The sequence below is a fragment of the Acomys minous genome, assembly GCF_964271855.1.
Source record: "Acomys minous genome assembly, chromosome: 12".
In the NCBI taxonomy this organism is placed as follows: domain Eukaryota; kingdom Metazoa; phylum Chordata; class Mammalia; order Rodentia; family Muridae; genus Acomys; species Acomys minous.
The window spans coordinates 8,860,846-8,878,923 of record NC_140493.1 but is presented as its reverse complement, the minus strand read 5'-3'; the positions used below and the strand labels follow the sequence as shown (position 1 = coordinate 8,878,923).

Here is an 18,078-nt window from a genome sequence, read left to right as displayed (position 1 = left end):
AGTAGGGGGTACAGACCACAAAACATACTAGACAGACACCAAACATACTGAAACATGAAAAGTCTAATTAAAAGGCAAAGACCCCCAAAAAATCTGTAAGAAACTCTTAATCTCCAAAATTATAAAGTGGTGGTAAATCCATGGAAACATATAAACCAGGTAAGCAGCTGCTCTGCGTGTCCTGGAAAATCCACACAGACATCCGGTGAGTACTAATTAAAGCAAACCATGAGGAACTGCAGAAGAAAAAGCATCTCTTATGATTATGAGAAGAAACCCTGTTAGGAATTTTTGGGAATTATAAATGTATAATTGTGCACAACCAAAGCTCAACATAAAGAAAACACATGAAACAAGGCTGGACTAAACACACAGCTCAAACGAACAGTTGCAGAGTTTTAGCAGCCAGAATGACGCAGATCAGCAAGGACACAGAAGAGTGACCACACTGCAAAAGGCGCCTGCATCCTATGAGCACATCCTCCAACAGAGTGTTGCATCCTTTGCAAGCGTGCTCTGAGCATTCTTCAGAAGGATCCACACGTTACACCGTAAGACCACCCTCAATGAGTTTGAAAGGACTGAACAACATGGAGTATGTTTTATAGCCACAGTGGAATGAAAGTAGAATAAAAAAGAAAAGAAATGTTAGGAAATTCACATATATTGGGAAAACAAACTTATTCTCAAATAGTTAATGGTTCAATGATAATAGAAAATATTTTAATATAAATAAAAGCAAATATACAACATGCAAAAATCTTTAGACACAGCAAAAATGAATACTTGAAATAAAATTTATGGCCATAAAAGCATAAAAAGAAGAAAATCTCAAATCAATAATTTTCTACCTTAAGATGCCAGAAAAAGCAAGTACCTTATCCACAGATAAAGTGTAGCTGTCCTCCATTACCAAAAACCCATCTTTTTTTTTTTTTACAGCAGACAGAGGTCATTACAGAAATCTACAATTGGTCAAAATGTATCCAGGGACAAGTCCCCAGATAAGTTACCCAATCTCAAGTGGCTAGCCCTAAACACATACACATGGACGGTCAAGTGGTCCTATTTGTTTGGACTTCTGGCAAGGGTAGCAGATGACCACAGGCATGTGTGTTGAACAAACCTCAAATCACAATCCAGTAAGACCAGTAGGACCCTACAGCGCCCTCCAGGACTACCCCTCACCTTTTAAGGGTCTACAGCACCTCCAAGTACCACCAACCACCTTGGACTCAATCCTTCATACATGGCCCTTTGAGAAACACACACCAAAAGAATTGATGCCACCATCAGGAAAATAAACAACACATGCTTATGATCCATTTGTTTACCTTTCAGTGCATGTCTGTTCGTTCCTAAGGACCAGGTGGAAAGATTAAGGTGATGAGGTGTCATAGAAGGAGAACTAGGCTTTGAACAAGTTATAGGTCTCGCTCTTGAGTCTTTGAAATGAACTTAATATTGGCAAAAGTGTCTTTCCTTCCGTTGATTTACAATGCTTAAAATAAATGCATGCTGAGAGCTTTGGACATCTAGGTTTATGTTTTGTGTAATGTTCTGGTCAAGGAAATTAATGAAGAGGAATATAGACTTTTTCATTATGAAGAAAATAAGTAATGAAATGCACATGCGGTACCTGTGGGCATCTGGCAGCACTGTAGCAGTCTCCAGCTGTGGCAAATGGAACTGCTTTTCCAAATAGTGTCTGAGAGAAAAGAAGATCCGTAGCTGTTGAAAAAATAAATAAATAAATACAGCTCATTACCATGGAACGTAATGGCCTCAGCATTTTCAAATGTGCAGTTTTTCATAGTAACTCAAATATACTTACATGATTATTTAAAGCTTAACAAAGTATCACCACCATGGCATATAATACAGGACCGTCTCAAAATGGATACATAAGTAGTTTTTACATCTTATACCATGGCAAATCTTTGAAACAGTTGAAGTGGGGCTCAAAAAGAAAATCACAGAAAAACAGCAACAACAAAAAACCTCTTGAAAGGTAGACCAATCGTGTGTCTACTCACAAAAGCAGTGTGAATGCATATGCCTGTGCCCTATATCTGCACCAGTTCGTGGGTGCAATTCTTTTCCTCCTCCAGTTGCTGAGATTGTTACAAAATTTCCTAATTGTTGTTATCGCTGGAGATTCTACACGCACCAGTTCGTGGGTGCAATTCTTTTCCTCCTCCAGTTGCTGAGATTGTTACAAAATTTCCTAATTGTTGTTATCGCTGGAGATTCTACACAAAAGACCCAAGCCAGGTTCACTGGATCAAAGCCAGGTTCATTGGTTCAAAGCCAGGTCGGGTAGAATCCTCAAACTCAGTTGCTGCCACCATTTACACCTGCGTTAGTAGTTCAAAGGATGTCTCGGTGATGGCCATCAGCTTCTCCAAGTGGATTCAAGTCACCGGCAGATCACTGCCCACCCTGTGATGACACGGAGCCTCTGGAGGCAGCTCCCCAAAGTGGTATGTATGTACATATCTCATCTTTGAGGAGAGTTGCAGAAACGATCAGGCCTTTCATAATCCACCAGAGGAACCATGTGCACCTCCCAAGCCTCAGTCAATGTGGTCATGGTTGTGAGCTTAAATGCAGCATGGGGGAGCATGTGCACCACAGCATGACAAACAGTACAAATCTGGCCTGCTCTGGGATCATAGATGTTACACACACTTTCCCATTCCACTGCTTCTTTGTGGCTGGAGCAGAACACACACACACACACACACACACACACACACACACACACACACACACACATCTCAAAACACAGTCTGCTGTCTCCTTCAAACACATGAGCAGTTGATGACACCAGTTTCATAGTGATAACTACCAGTGTGTGCATAGTCTACTTGCCTCTGATGAGTTCCAACACACCAACCAGACTATTGCTGAGCAAAGTTCCCTGGATGCTCCAAGTGGGGGAGAAGGGAGAGGAAAGAGGGAAAGAGGAAGGAGAGAGAGAAAGAGAGAAAGGGAGGGAAAGACAGAGACAGAGAGACAGAGACAAAGACACAGAGAGAGAGAGACAGAGAGACAGTGGGGGGGGCGGTAGAGAGAGAGACAGATAGACACACACACACACACACACACACACACAGAGAGAGAGAGAGAGAGAGAGAGAGGGGGGGGGGTGGGGAAAGAAAGTGGCCAGAAGGGACGATTTGGTCCTAATTATAATGGAAGCATTGAGTGCATGTTGCACAGATCATGTAACCTACACCATGGCCAACTTATTGCAGGGTCCATAGGTACCTGTGACTTGAGTGAATTACCAGGTATTTCTAGAAAGATGGCATATACCCCAAATCTGGGTTCTCTGGACAGGTCTTTATTTCTCTTTAGTGGCGCTTAACTGACTAGTAGCTGGGACAAGACACTCTCATAAGAGAAACTTAATTTCATCAATTGGGACACTTTGTTGTAATGTCTGTCTTATCTGATATAAGGTTGTTTAAAGATAGGAAAGATAATACTCAATAGATTATAATCTGGAACTAATATTATTACTTTGAATCATACCAAAAAGACCTCACCATTATGTTGAGGATATTAATTTCTTTGAATTTAATATCTTGGGGGATTATTTTAAAAAGATAGATAGCTTTCGTTAAAAAAGAACTATCTTATTGTGGTCACTATGCAACGTCTGTATCCAAAGTCCCCATATTTCATGTGATTACAGAGAGAGTGTAGCTAGCCATTGTAAAGGAAGCGCCATTCTGTACAGTTTTGGGTTCTTTGTCACACCCTGTCATATACGCCAGCACACTGCTGGGCTTTTCCACAGCAAGTGGAGGCTTTTTTGTTTTGTTTTGCTTTCCGTGGAAACACAGCACTTACTTTGGATTTGCATGGACATGAGATCAACCCTCACTTTGCTGAAAGCAGTGTATCCAGCAGGCTGGTAGTCATCTTTACACGCACAGTCTCGCCTCCTGCTTCCATTGAAGGGGCACTCGTGGGGATTCTGAAGCCTGTAACCACAGTGGGATATTTTAGTTCGCGGTTCATTTGTGAGAGCCCCATGTGCTAAATGACAAACTTGGAAGAGGAAGGACAGAAGACACGCTTCTGTTCTTCCACGTCACAGCGGCATGACATTGACTGAGAAAGAAACTGAATTGGCCATCGCCTACCATGTAGAGGTCTCATGGGAGAATGCAAAAACTGTTTGTAAAAAAGAGGGGGGTAATTCTCCCAGCTTGTGTTACTAGAATTAATTGGATTTCTATGAAAATAGACAAGGTCTTAAGCTTACCCCTTCTGTATTGTCCCACTCTCACCCTCTTTGTGATTACAGGCGAACACACAGAAAAGGTCCCAATGTGCCCACCCCCTTCTCATGTGAGGGATTCCAATGCCATTCCAAAGGCTCAATATCGATGGGCCCTAAAAAAATGCACAGATAGGACAAACTATCTCATACCTGAGGCCATATACTTCTGAAAAGTTGTCTTCGCCTTTGACCAGTGGCAAATACTCTCTAGGGCTCTCCAGACGCATGCCTGAGCAGTGGATCTAAGGGAAACGCATAAATGTCTAGAAAACATTTTCCAAGGCAAAGATCAAAGTTAAAATCAACTAGAAATGTTTTTCAAAATACCTTCATAATTCTTCCCCTGATGTTAAGGTCGTAGTCACCATCCTTGGTAGCGTTGTTTGCAACTTGGATTTCTTTGCAGGTAGTAAATACTTTGCCTTCAAGGATAAATCAATGCAACGCATCAACACTGAACAAATCCCAAACAGTGTGGACTTGACCATCAGAATCATCTCAGTATTCTGAAGGTCTGACACTTTGTGTTGCAGAGTGTGGCAACTGCGTAGATCTAGGTTAACATTTTAACTAAAACTTAGGAACACTTGATGCTGGGTAGGTTTTTGAATCTATTACTTACAGTCATTGGCATAACATTTCTTTTGAGCATCTGGCTTTAAACGCTTTAAACATAAGTCACTGGGCCAACCGTTTTCAGTCCTGCACTCTACTCTTCTCTCCGTTATCCCATTTCCACAAGTTACTGAGCACTGTCAACACAGTAAAGGTTGAGATAAAAATAGATCACAAATAATAAGGCCAGGAAATCCACACTGCCTTCTCCAAGACTAGGCTCTTTTAGAACAAAGTGCGGGCCAATAACGCTTACAACTATGGAAGATACAAAAACATTCTGGGTCTGCCTAGTCACTGGAGAAAAAGAAAAGCCCTTAAGTCTGAACGTGCACCTGCTGTTTCTCAGTTACTGGCTTTGTGTCATTTATTTTATACAGCTGTGTCAGTGGTACACTACGATTGTCCAGTAAACGTGAATTAATGAGACTTATTAAAACTCCTTATATACACAACACACTGCAAATACTTAATAAATATTAATCTCATTTATTACCCTTACTACAGCTACTTAGATGTTTTCCTTCTGATGAAATTATAGAAGTAATGTTGTGGTGTTTCTGTTATGTTGATAAATAGAAAGTAGTATAAATCATATCTATTATATATATTAGAAAAAGCTGGCTTTTCACTTAGCTGATAAACATTCCTGAAGCACCTGCATAAGTGCAAGCCATTTTAACTAAAGAATAAGGATTATTCTTATCTTTTTATGAGACAGAATAAGCAGAGGAAGGATAAATTATTTACACAAATAATTCATAAAATGGATTTCAGACGATGGTGTAGAAGATAACATGGAAGGTCTACTAAAAAAATGTATATTGTCGGGTATTCCACCTGTGAAAAGTCTTGTGCAAAGGGCCTTAAATTCAGAATTCTGCACTGACCTTGCTCCATTTCCCCACTTTCCAAGTGGCTACATGCAAACAGCTTCCAACATCGCATTTGTACACAATAGGAGAAGGTATCACGGGGCATTCTCCATACTCTACAGGCCGAAGCTGATGGAATACACGCTTCTTAGAGGACTGGATCCTAGTGCAGTAAGTAATCTTCTGTGGGTGAGTGAACCCACAATTGCCTGCACACTGAAATATGCACACTGGTAAGTCCCAAGAGACATCTCCTTGACCAGTGTAGGGCACTGCCATCCCCTTTGGCTAACCCCCAGAACTTGAAGGTAACACTCTATTGCTGAAGACACCACAGAGCTAGGAGGAATTGATCTAGAACAGACTGGACGCATCCTCCCTGGGGACAAGATCTCATGGTATTGGAAGGTGATGAGCAAGCTGCTAAGGTAGAGAAGCAATCAAGTCCTATCCCACAGTAAAGTCTGTGGACTGTAACCATGTCCAGTGTGGCAACATAGATTCAAGGGTGATATAGTGACACGTATCGTGCTAGTAATCAACAGTTGTTTCACTGGGCTTAAGGGCAACATACTAAGAAAGAATCCATGCCCTGGTACTGTAAACTAATCAACATCCTACAGCTGGTGAGGTCATAAAGCCTAAAGCAGTAGTTTCAACCTTCCCGATCCTGCAACCTCTTCATTCACTTCCTTGTGTTGTGGTGACCCCCCCAGCCATAAAATTATTTTTATTGCTACTTTATATCTGTAAGTCGGCTAATGTTATTAATTGCAGTGTAAATATCTCATGTGAAGATGGTCTGAGGCAACCCGTGTGAAAGGGTTGTTTGACCCCTAAAGGGGTCACGACCCACAGAGCACCAATGCCTTAGAGGATAACCTACTTATCCAAACCAATTTAATTCCCAACTGTATTCTAAACCCCTGTTTTATACCCACAGGTACGTGTAGCTTTAACCCTCCCCCCCTCCACCCATCAAAGACAATTTTGTCTTTGCCAGGTTTCTATGGTAGCGACAGGCAGAGAAGTCAAGACGACCTCACCTGTGACGAGTCTCCTGTTACCACCACATACTTGCAGTGAGGATTCCTGCACTTTTTGGTTGAAAGAGGTTTCGTCAAAGGATCACAGAAACTTTCCTTCACTTGCACATTTTTTTCATTCGTGCATTTCACTAGCCGGTAGGTCTCTTTTTTCTTACATGATGTTGAGCACTGGAAACACAACGGGGGGAAAAAATCAGCAGCACTTTCCTCTATGCAGTGTCCTTGCAAGGTTGCTTGTCAAGCTCTGGTGTCATGGTACATAACTGCAAAGTCAGAACTCCAGCACGGAGGCGGGAGGATGAGGAGCTCTAGGGCAGCCAGAGCTACAGGAGCCTCTGCCTCAAAATAAAGAGGTAGGAAAAGACAAGACCGGGAAGGAAAGAGAAGAGGAGGGAAGGGAAGGGAGAAGGTAGGAAGGGAGGGGAGGGGGAAAGGAGGGAAGGGAAGCAAGGGGAGGGGAGCAGGGAAAAGTAGGGCTTAAGCAAAACCCTGTCAAGTTTAGTTCAATTATAAGAACCCGCATAAGCTCCTCTGACCCCAACACATAGGCCAAAGCAAACACACAGAGGCTTTCACACAGTCATATTCACACACACCTCTCTCTCTCTCTCTCTCTCTCTCTCTCTCTCTCTCTCTCTCTCTCTCTCTCTCCCTCTCCCTCTCCCTCTCCCTCTCCCTTTCCCTCCCTTTTCCTCCATTTCCCTCCCTCTCCCTCCCTTTCCCCCTCCCTCCCTCCCCCTCCCTCTGTCCCTCCCCCCCCCCTCTCTCTCTCTCACACACACACACACACACACACACACACACACACACACACACGATCCGGCCCTCGTGAACACTCACATCTAGCCAGCCTTCTGTTGCCCACTGGTACTTCGTGCAGTCCTGATGCCAACAGTGCCGCTGTCCCTGAGGCCGGGTGAGTGGATCACACGCGCCTTCAGCCACTCGCCCAGTGCCTCTCAGTCTGCAGTACACCTCCCTCTGCTGCACCCCAGAGCCACAGGTCACAGAGCACTACAAGAGATCACAAAAAGGACCTGAACACGGTAGCCAGCGCGTTTCAAGTCTCATATTGACATCCAAAGAGAGCACTGCACATTTTCTTATTTGTTGTAGACATGTCGTGATATTATATCGTGCATTAGATAGGAAATCCATAAAGTGATAGTGTTCGCTATGGTGTCTACATTCTATATAAATATATAGATTACTTTAAAAACCTGTTGTTCACTTCACAAGTCCTTCAAGCTTTCCAGAACTGCCAACTGAAGCAGGCTATGCTGGATGGTACCCTAGTGCGATAACCCTTTCCTGAATTAAATATATACCTAATATCTATAAAAGTCACCACGAAGGGCTACTACATCATTTTAAATGACACACAAATTTCAACACTACACCAATTATTTACCACTAAATACCAATCTCTAAGACTTTTGTTATATTCATATTTTTATGTGCAACACCCGCTATAATTTGAACCTATTGGGGGAGGATCCAAATATTTGCTGAGCTGTTGAGTCTTGCTTATATTTTTATGGGCAGGATTCTGGAAAAGGTTGCCTATATTATAAATATAGACACCTTTCCCATGTTTCTTCAACCCCCCCCCCCATTTTCTTGCCATCATTAACATATGTTACTGTCAATAGTTCTACAAACATTTTATTCAGTCGCCCAGAGAATCTCTAAGACCGGAGCACTCCCTTCAGCTCTGCGCTCTTCTTTCCTGCTGCTCATCAGGATTCCCCTTAGCCCATGCACAGCCATGGAAACCTTTACTACACATGCCTCCAGGCTCCTCCTGCCCTACCTGGTACCCAGTTCCCAAACCGTGCTTTGGTACTTGCTGCAGCAGCACCACTGTCACTTGCAACCTTCCCTCCTCGCCTGTCAGAGCTGCTATTCATTTCCAGTTTAAACCGGATGGGCCATAAGTAACAGACGTTTATATTTCACAGGTGGAAAGTTCAAAGTGAAAACGTCGGGATATTTCATGTCTGGTGAGCAAATGCTTCCTGCCTCCCAGATGGTCATCTTTGCATCTTCACACACAAAATAGACCAAGAGCTCCTTAAAAGCCTTGTTCACATGGAAGAGAGTATCAATTACAGGGGCATTACCTTAACGCTCACCTCCCAAAGACCCTACCTCCAATGGGATTGCTTGGGGGATAAATGTTTCACTATGCACTTGGAGGAAGAAATACAAACTCTTATCATGATGTAGTGTTGAGTGTTAAGTCCACACTGAGTTGCGTCCCAGGAATGAAGACTTGGCAAGTTTTCAGCTCTGGGATGGCAGGCGTTCTCCAACCCAGTATCCATACAGCAGACACTGGCAACAAACAGCTGTGAGGCCAACACTAACAGGATTTGGAGAAGGTTGAAGGGTGCTTGCTAGTTGTGAATTTGGTCCCTATAATTCCAGAAAATATTGGAGATCACACAGGGTAATAATGTTTGAAGACACACTGGTATTCTCAACAGATATTATAAGAAGAAGAAATCTAGTGGTTTTTCAAGCTCTCTGTTCATACAGGTACACCCAAGGACCTAAACCCCTCTTTTCTACTGCACAATATATTTTATTATAATAAAAGTGTTTAAAACTCACATAAGCTAAGATCTGAATTTACTCAGTGACTCAGATCCCTCTGACAGACCACAGCAGCTGGTCACTCAAGTGGCTGCCAAGTCTGACCCATGTGGCCACCACATACATCAAAAGTACTTTTTGTTTTCTCCCTTCTGAACACAATGGACATTTTGTACCTTACATCAACCTGCATTCTGTGCTTAAGCTACTGGGGTCTGCTGACTCAAGAAATGCTTTCACCTGGATGTCATCTAGCCCTTAATATAGAGATAACAATGTGTGCTTTGCATCACAAATAATATTAGGCAGACCAACATACCCTACATGCAGGTTAGATCATCTGAACCTCTTACAAAAAAGGTTAGCCAATAAGATAGTCTTGTTTTATAGTTCTGAACACCCTCCAGACAAAAGGAATTCTTAGAAAAAAATTAGTTCACAAAAACCTCTTCTGAGGAAGAAGTCCTACCAAACAGACAGTGTTTCCTTTAAGTCCACAAAACAAAAAGTTTGTCTGGTTTTGTCTTTTGATCATAGCACACATTTAGAAAAACCTACAGAGGCCTTAAATCCCTACTTTAAAATATAGAATGCTATATCCTTAACATGGGCCTCATCCCTAAAATTAATACGTGCAAAGACACCTTAAAAAGGATGCATTCCCCAGTATTTTATTTCTACATCAAATTTTGGCTAAGTAAATAAATTATACTCTTAGAAGATCCTACTTTTAACCACATATATTTGGTGGAGATTTTTTTTATTATTTCCAGAGTTGCTCAAAATAGAATTATTGAATCCATCTTGTCCCCTTTGCTTGCCTCCCACAGTGTGTCTGACACACAGTAGGCTCCTTCAATTCTTCTGTCTACCAAGTAGCTATTAGATTTGTATCACAACCACCTTATTTATCTGGTTGAATAGAATGGGGTGATATCCTTTGACTATCTTTCTGAATTGCCCAGAGTGTTGGCCCTGATCAAGGGGAGATGAGTAAGTGAGTTCAGGGTTTTTATCACCATCTTTTCCCAGCTCTAGGTACACAGTGGCCATTACCTTCATTCTTACAGAACAACTCAGATATGATAGTGTCGATCTCTTGTCTGACTTACCGCTGTCTTTAATATGTGAGTCTGAAACCTACCCCATGTTTACTTCTACAGCACTGTCTCAGGCTCCTGTCCTGCGCTGTCTCAAAGACAATGGCTGTCTTGTTTATGAAATGCCTTCCTTCACACAAAGCCAAGTTCCTTTTGTTTTGAACATGGTGACTTTATTACAAAAGGACTAGCCATCTCGTCATTGATTACTTGCCACATGTGCCTTTGTTAAGCGCAGAGGACTATTGCACACCTCTTCACCGAGAAGCTCAGAACAACAGCAGGATAACTCTCAGCACAACTCTGAAAAGGTACTGAGCAGCAAGATCCACTACAGATCTACCTAGGACACAGCAGACAACTCTCAAGCTGAGCTCTGCCATGACCATGGGATGTGGCTGTGACGTAGGAGAGAGATTTGCTCTTCTTGGTCACCAACATCCCTGTGCTTCCCAAGCATCCTTCTCTACTGGGATACTGCCACATCTGCCCATGACTGTATCACGGGGGATCTTTTCTGACCTCTGACCATCTGCCCCATAATACTAAACCTGTCATCCTTTCTAACAAATTGGCTTGGTTTACTACCAAAGATGAAATGACACTCTACTAAAGGAATAGGTTTTGGGGTCTTCAGAGGCAGAGATGAATGTTAAGACCAGGAAAGATATGGATGCTCTCTACATAGTCTGCCTTCTTGAATTGTTCCTCCTTGTCATCATAGTTAGTTCCATTCACCCACACAGTCCCCAGATCTCTGCCAGAAACAAATAGCCACTTGTGTGGCTCTTGCTCTTTGATTTATTCTATAAAAAGTACTGACATGAAGCCAGCAATTGCAGGCTGTCCCTGCACTACATCTGGCAATGTACTCTACACATGTGTGACTTCAGAGGGACTCACAAGATAATCGCTGGTTGCTTCTTTGTTCCAATTGTATAAACTGTAGCATTGCTTTAAAACAATTACTATAAAATCGGTTCATCTTTATTGCCACCTTGCATGATGCCTCAACTACAAAGACTCATTTGGAAAACTGCTGGTCCAGATTGTTCAAATGACTTTTAGGGCAGTGCATTCCACTTGGTATCTGATAACGTTTCTTAATGTAAGTATCTGGTGGTGCATGCTAATGGCCGCTGCTAAACAATGATAAACACTCATTTATAAGACCATTTGTCTCCTTTTTCCAGATGTGTGGCTTGAGGGACAAATTAAATAATCTAGTCATTAAAAAGGACAAATGCACTCACCGCCCCTCCACACACCCTTCCCGGAAACAAGGAGGCCTCTTTGCATCGTGTTTTGGAATTGCAGCTTTGCTTGCTAACCCCACATTGCTCAGAGCCCTCAGTGTGTAAGGTCCCAATTATGATACCAAGTGCCAAGCACATGGATTCCTGTGCCTAGGAGAAAATCTTCCTGAATTCTCAGAAAGATAACAGAAGAATCTCATTCTATTTTCCTTATGCCAGGGACCAGTCAAGTGTCACCAACTTCCCAACACAATAACCCTCTGCAGAGGCTCCCTGGTCTACCGTGAAACTAGAGGTTTCTCATTCAGTATCAAAGAGATTACATGGTGCCATTCAAAAGCCACTGTCCATTAAAAATCTACGTAGGTTTGGTGTTCTTGTCCCTGAGTGTGCTGAGGCATACACACATCGAGGTACCTTTCTTTCAAAATCGTGTTGTCACCCCGACCTCATTTGTTTATCAGTTTCCTTCGTGCTGAGTCTTTTTAGCCTATCCAAAATTACCTAGATAGAACTCACACTTCACTTATTCCACATCTAGTTGCAATTCTGCGTGCAATTTACTAGTTGTATCTCCAGGATGCGGTCTCAACCCAAATCCAAGGTTCTGAGATGTAAACAAGGCCATTGCTAAATACATCACTGGATATGGTTTGTCCATAGCTAACCAAGACGATACCCGCAGCCTTAAGCCCACTTACTCCCTAGCAGAGCGTCCTGTAAACTATTTTACCAATAGACTTAAGCAACTGCAATAACTCCACACAGTGTTGAGCACAGTGCAGAAAACTCTACAATAAAAGACACCTCAAAGGAGTAAAACTTTCAGGGTTACTACAAACAACTTCCGAACTCAGGTTTTGAAATTTTAAATATAGGTATCTAGAGATGATGGATGAATGGATGGAAAAGAAGGAAAAGAGGTAGATAGATAGATGGCAGATGATAGGTAGATGATAGAAAAATAGACGATTGATAAATAGAAAGTAGATAGATGATAGATAGATAGATAGATGGATAGATAGATAGATAATAGAAAAATAGATGATAGATAGATAGATAGATAGATAGATAGATAGATAGATAGATGAGGCAGATGATGGTTGTAAAATGCACATACCTCCATCCATCTATTGGCTTTCCATGAAGGGCATCGTCCCGACCTGCAAGCTTTGTGAGTTCGCGGTTTCTGCAGATGACTGCAATAGTTTTCTCCTAATTTCCTTTGGAGCCGATCAATGCAAAGGACCTCCCGGTGCTTTATACCTTTGCCACAAGACGCTGAGCACTGCGGAAAATGTAGGAATACTTTTAATGTATTTTTTATTAACTTAACTTCAAGAAGTATAAAAGAAAAGTAAGCAAAAGACCATTGTTTCAACATTATTGTTACACGTAGTCTGATATTTGCAGTTCGTGAGTGTTTGAAGTTTGCCAATCTGCTATGGGATCTTAATTGGTCTTGACAGTATAAAACTGCCATTCCTTCTATGGAAGTACTTACTGATTGTCCAAAATGTATTGGTATAGACTCTGATGCATAAAGATGTAGACTTCCTAAGATTAAAGACTATCTTTAATCTTGACCAACTGGATGCCATACCTAAGCCTGTAATCTGGTTTGTATATTTGCATTATCGTATTTTTACAGCAAAGCTATTTTTCTCAGTTAAAAAAAAAAAAGATCCTCATGATCATGAGCTAATTGAGAAAACAGGTTTTAAAAAACCTGTTAGTGTCTATATTTTACACCACCATGGAAAGCAAATCTCTGCACCAGTAGCCATCCAATGTCGATAGCAAAATCCTTGAAAGTATCATTCCATGCATGAGGCCAGTGCAGCGCAGTAAACAGCTATGATCATCAACACAGGAGGAAGAGTATAAAATGTTCAGTATAGTCCTAGTCCCCGTGCAGATTCTTTTGTTGTTGTTGTTGTTGTTTTGCGTGTTTTTGTTTGTTTGTTTGACACAGGGTTTCTCTGTAGAGCCTTGGCTGTCCTGGAACTCACTCTGTGGAGCCAGTTTGCCTTGAACTCATATAGACCCTTCTGCCTCTGCCTCCCAAGTGCTAGGATTATCACTGTGGGCTACCATGGCCCAGCCCCACGCAGATTCTGACAAAATATTAGCTTCCTCTTCTAACTGTCCCCATGAGTTCTCTGAGTGGACACTGCTAATTTCACTATGATAAACGGACCTGGGGAAAGTCAAGCAAGGAAGACATGGAGCCCAGACAATTTGTATTTACACCAATGTGGAAGGTGTGTCTCTCGATCACCAGCCCTCCAACTTATACAGTTAAAAAAAATTTTTTAAGATATTAGTGTGTATTTGATTCCTTTAGAAATATGTAATAGATTGTGAGAATATTATATATTATATTACATATGTTTATATGTATAATATAATTATATACACATGTATATACATATGAGGACCAGAAATTGGATTGTGTCTCAAAAGCCTGTAACTTCAGCTTCCAGGATCCAGCACCCTCTCTAGCCTCCACTCATGTGTGCACTGCCGTGTGTGTGTGTGTGTGTGTGTGTGTGTGTGTGTGTGTGTGTGTGTCTATGTGCACTCATATTCTGTATGTATGTATGTACGAACAGATCCACATCAACACACATATGCATATATACTGATACAGAGCCATGTACATGTACACAGAAATTAAAATCATGCTTGTTTGTTTCTGAGATGGCACTTCACTATGTAGCTCTGGCTGACATGGAACTTGTTAGGTAGGCTATGATGGCCTTGAACTCACAGCAATCTGGCTACTTCTGCCTCCTGAGTGATGAGACTAAAGGTGTACATCACCACACTCAGGGAAAAAATAAGTCTTAAATTTCATACTGCTCTCGTAGAAGACTTGAGTTTAGTTCCCAGCACACATGCCCAGTGGCCCACAACCACCTGTAACTCTAGCTCTCATGGACTCAATGCCCTCTTCTCTCCTCTTTGGGCACACCTTCACACGTATACACATACAATCCACATATATATTCATAATTAAATATGAAAAATTAAAATTTGAATATATAGCAATGTAATCTGGGAATAATTTAGCCTTTCATATTTTTTCACTACTACTTCCCACTGGAACAGGCAGGCAGCTCAGTGCCTTTATGCCTGTTCTCATGTCCTGGGTGGCCTCCTTCCACCATAGTCCGTTCAGGTTTGTGGAAGTCTCTGGAGACTCTCCACACACTTCTGAGGTAGACGACCTCTATGCTAAACTCACTTGGCCACTGGTGTGCTCATGACCTTACCTTTTTGTTTCTTCACTATTTATTTCCCTAAAACCAACATTGTACATTAATAAACATCAAATGTTATGCACCATCAAGCACATATTAATGGTGCAGTGTGGTAATTACCTCAATACACACTCATGTACAGAATGTTCTTTTTGACTTGTATCATTTTTATAATTTTGAATTATTTGAAAGACAGCCATCATCACTCTTTATTAGCACCTTTTCAAACATAATATTTATTGTGAATATTCATGGGCAGGCTCATTAAACATCATCTCTTTCACTGTAATGTAGTTATAATTTAAATATGCATACTCTGCATTAAATGAACTAGGCAGGGTTGGTTCTAAGAATAGTAAACATAAAGAAAGTCATTAAAAAAAAACCACTACAAGATATTAAATGTCACTAAAATGATAAGAATTGAATAATCTGTGAAGGGCAACCATTTCTTCATTTTTATTTATTTATTTGTTTATTTATTTATTTATTTATTTATTTATTTGGTTTTTTCGAGACAGGGTTTCTCTGTGTAGCCTTGGCTATTCTGGACTCACTTTGTAGTCCAGGCTGGTCTCGAACTCACAGCGATCCACCTGCCTCTGCCTCCCGAGTGCTGGGATTAAAGGCGTGTGCCACCACGCCCGGCTTGGCAACCATTTCTTAAGTCCTTAAAAGTGTGATGGGATCTTAAGAGGATCGTGTTTGTTCACAGACAACATGGAGAGTCTTATATATTTGTTTGCTAAGCCTCAAGCAAACGTCGTCCATGTGTTGGCGTACATATAGCTATTCTTGGAAACACCTAAAGTTCTTTTAACAGTGCCAAGACCCCAAAAAATGAAAAGTAAACTTACAGAGTATCGCAGGTGTTTTCAAGAATGACCAATTCATTCATTAAAATGGTTGTAACAGGGGAAAGGAGACTGAAATTGGGACTTTAGCTTGGGATTCAGCAGCACCTCTGCACACGTGGTGAACTGGAAAGTCACTCTTCAGAAGATAGTGCAGTTCCCTAGTCACCTCCGGCCCCTTTCTCGCCCCACCTCACTTTAACTCACTAACATTATCTGGGCTATGCTTGATTAAATCCAAACTAGTATTAAACATATTCTAAATGGAAGCTAATTTTAGAAATACATGTCATAAGAAAATTTTTGTTTTTTTATAAAAGTAAAATTAGCCAACGTGATTTCAAGTCTATTTCTTGTTTGCTCAGGAAATGGCAACACCACTCTTTTGTCTTTAACGCATTCTCTTCTTGCTTTATGATACACGCAGTTTTAATCAAGATTCTTTTCAAACCTTATATTACGCAACTTGTCGTCATATTTTTTTTTTCATTTCATTCTATGTGTAGGGGTGTTTTTGCCTGCATGTATGTCTGGGCACCACATGTTTGCAGTGCATGCAGAGGCCAGAAGTGGACATTGGAGTTATAGATGGTTGTGTGCTGCTGTGGGAGTTGAAAGAGCACTCAGTATGCTTAACTGCTAAGTCATCTCTCCAATCTCATTATCATGAACATTTCGAGGCACAATAATATTCCTCACTCTTTAATGTCAAATAATGCTCGTTTTTTTTTTCTTAAATTAACCAATCCCTAGTTCTTTTATTACCCTTAAGGCCTTAAATTTGTCTACACACACACACACACACACACACACACACACACACACACACACACACACACTCCTCTAAGCTAGAAAAACTACAAAACCAAAAATTTGCAAAGTAATTTATGCTTTGTATGGACTTAAAATAAAACCCTTTCTCTTGAGCTCTGAACAAGTACAGATCTATTTTCCCCAAGTTCTAAGGAAGAGTAGCTGCAGTACTTTATCATGTCTGATGAATGCCACATGGGAATTTCTCTAGCATACGAGAGAGCGTGCTATGCGAAGAATTAGGTTTCCATTGGGAAGAGGCAGCAATGCGGAAAACAATAGTGAACCGCTACTCTCTTCCTCCTGCCCCCCAAACACACCTCATTTTGAACTGTGAAGACGACACAAAGTAGTCAATTTCATAGGACACCCCCAAACAGCAATTGCTTTTTCTGGTGCTATAGAAATCTGCTTTTTTCTCTCTCTCTTTCACAGTTTTAACCACTGATCAATCAATCTCTCTCTCTCTCTCTCTCTCTCTCTCTCTCTCTCTCTCTCTCTCTCAAGTTTTAACCACTGACATCTTCTGATTCCCTTGGAATTTTATTAATACCATTGTAGCTCATTTCTTGCATTCTTTTTTTTTACTTTATTAATTTATTCTTGTTACATCTCAATGGTTATCCCATCCCTTGTATCCTCCCATTCTTCCCTCCCTCCCATTTTCCCCTTATTCCCCTCCCCTATGACTGTTTCCTGAGGGGGATTACCTCCCCCTGTATATGTTCATAGGGTATCAGGCGGTAAACCTTAAACCCCTACCCAGATCTAGACAATGGACAGAACACTCTCCACAGTAGAGTGGAGAGTGGGATATTACTCTCTCACATACTCTGGTGCCTCACCTTTGACCATGTCCCCTGGAGAGGGAGACCTGGTGGCACTCAGAGGAAGGACAGCAGGTTACCAAGAAGAGACTTGATACCCTATGAACATATTTCTTGCATTCTTGTCCATAGAAGTCACCTATGTCTTCTATATTGATTTCCTAAACTCTTTCAAAACTTTCCTATTACTAACTCAGGACAATGGCTTTTATGGTGACTTCTCATCCATGTCTTCAACGTATTTTGGTCACGGCTCCTACCCTCCTCTTTGGTCATCTCCTTTCCTGTCTCAATTCCTTTCTTCTCTAATGGCTGAAGAGCAGCAACAGTGGATAAGCATTCAGGTATTCTCAATCACTGGTGTTTATCGATAAGGTTAAAAAAAAACTTTTTATGGAAAACAAAGCAGGGCATTTGAAGGAAATGTGCAGTTTGCAAGCGATAAAATAGAGAGTCTCCAGACTTTTTCCAGTGATCTGACACTTCCTATTCCAAGAGAATTCAGTCTTCACTGGTAAGATTAACTCT

At 41.3% G+C, this 18,078-nt stretch overlaps 1 protein-coding gene across 2 annotated transcripts in view; it reads right to left on the bottom strand.

Moving 5' to 3' along the window:
• ADAMTS20 (ADAM metallopeptidase with thrombospondin type 1 motif 20) overlaps positions 1 to 18,078 on the bottom strand; it is a 119,501-nt gene that overhangs the window by 12,008 nt on the left and 89,415 nt on the right. For both annotated transcript variants that reach the window (XM_084749462.1, XM_084749463.1), the window contains 9 exons: positions 12,911 to 13,078; positions 7,677 to 7,850; positions 6,834 to 7,004; positions 5,803 to 6,003; positions 4,920 to 5,049; positions 4,625 to 4,719; positions 4,448 to 4,539; positions 3,862 to 3,995; positions 1,640 to 1,731 (listed from right to left, as the gene is read on the bottom strand). In XM_084749462.1, coding sequence (XP_084605588.1) covers positions 1,640 to 1,731; positions 3,862 to 3,995; positions 4,448 to 4,539; positions 4,625 to 4,719; positions 4,920 to 5,049; positions 5,803 to 6,003; positions 6,834 to 7,004; positions 7,677 to 7,850; positions 12,911 to 13,078 — 1,257 coding nt within the window. The remainder of the gene's footprint in view (positions 1 to 1,639; positions 1,732 to 3,861; positions 3,996 to 4,447; positions 4,540 to 4,624; positions 4,720 to 4,919; positions 5,050 to 5,802; positions 6,004 to 6,833; positions 7,005 to 7,676; positions 7,851 to 12,910; positions 13,079 to 18,078) is intronic.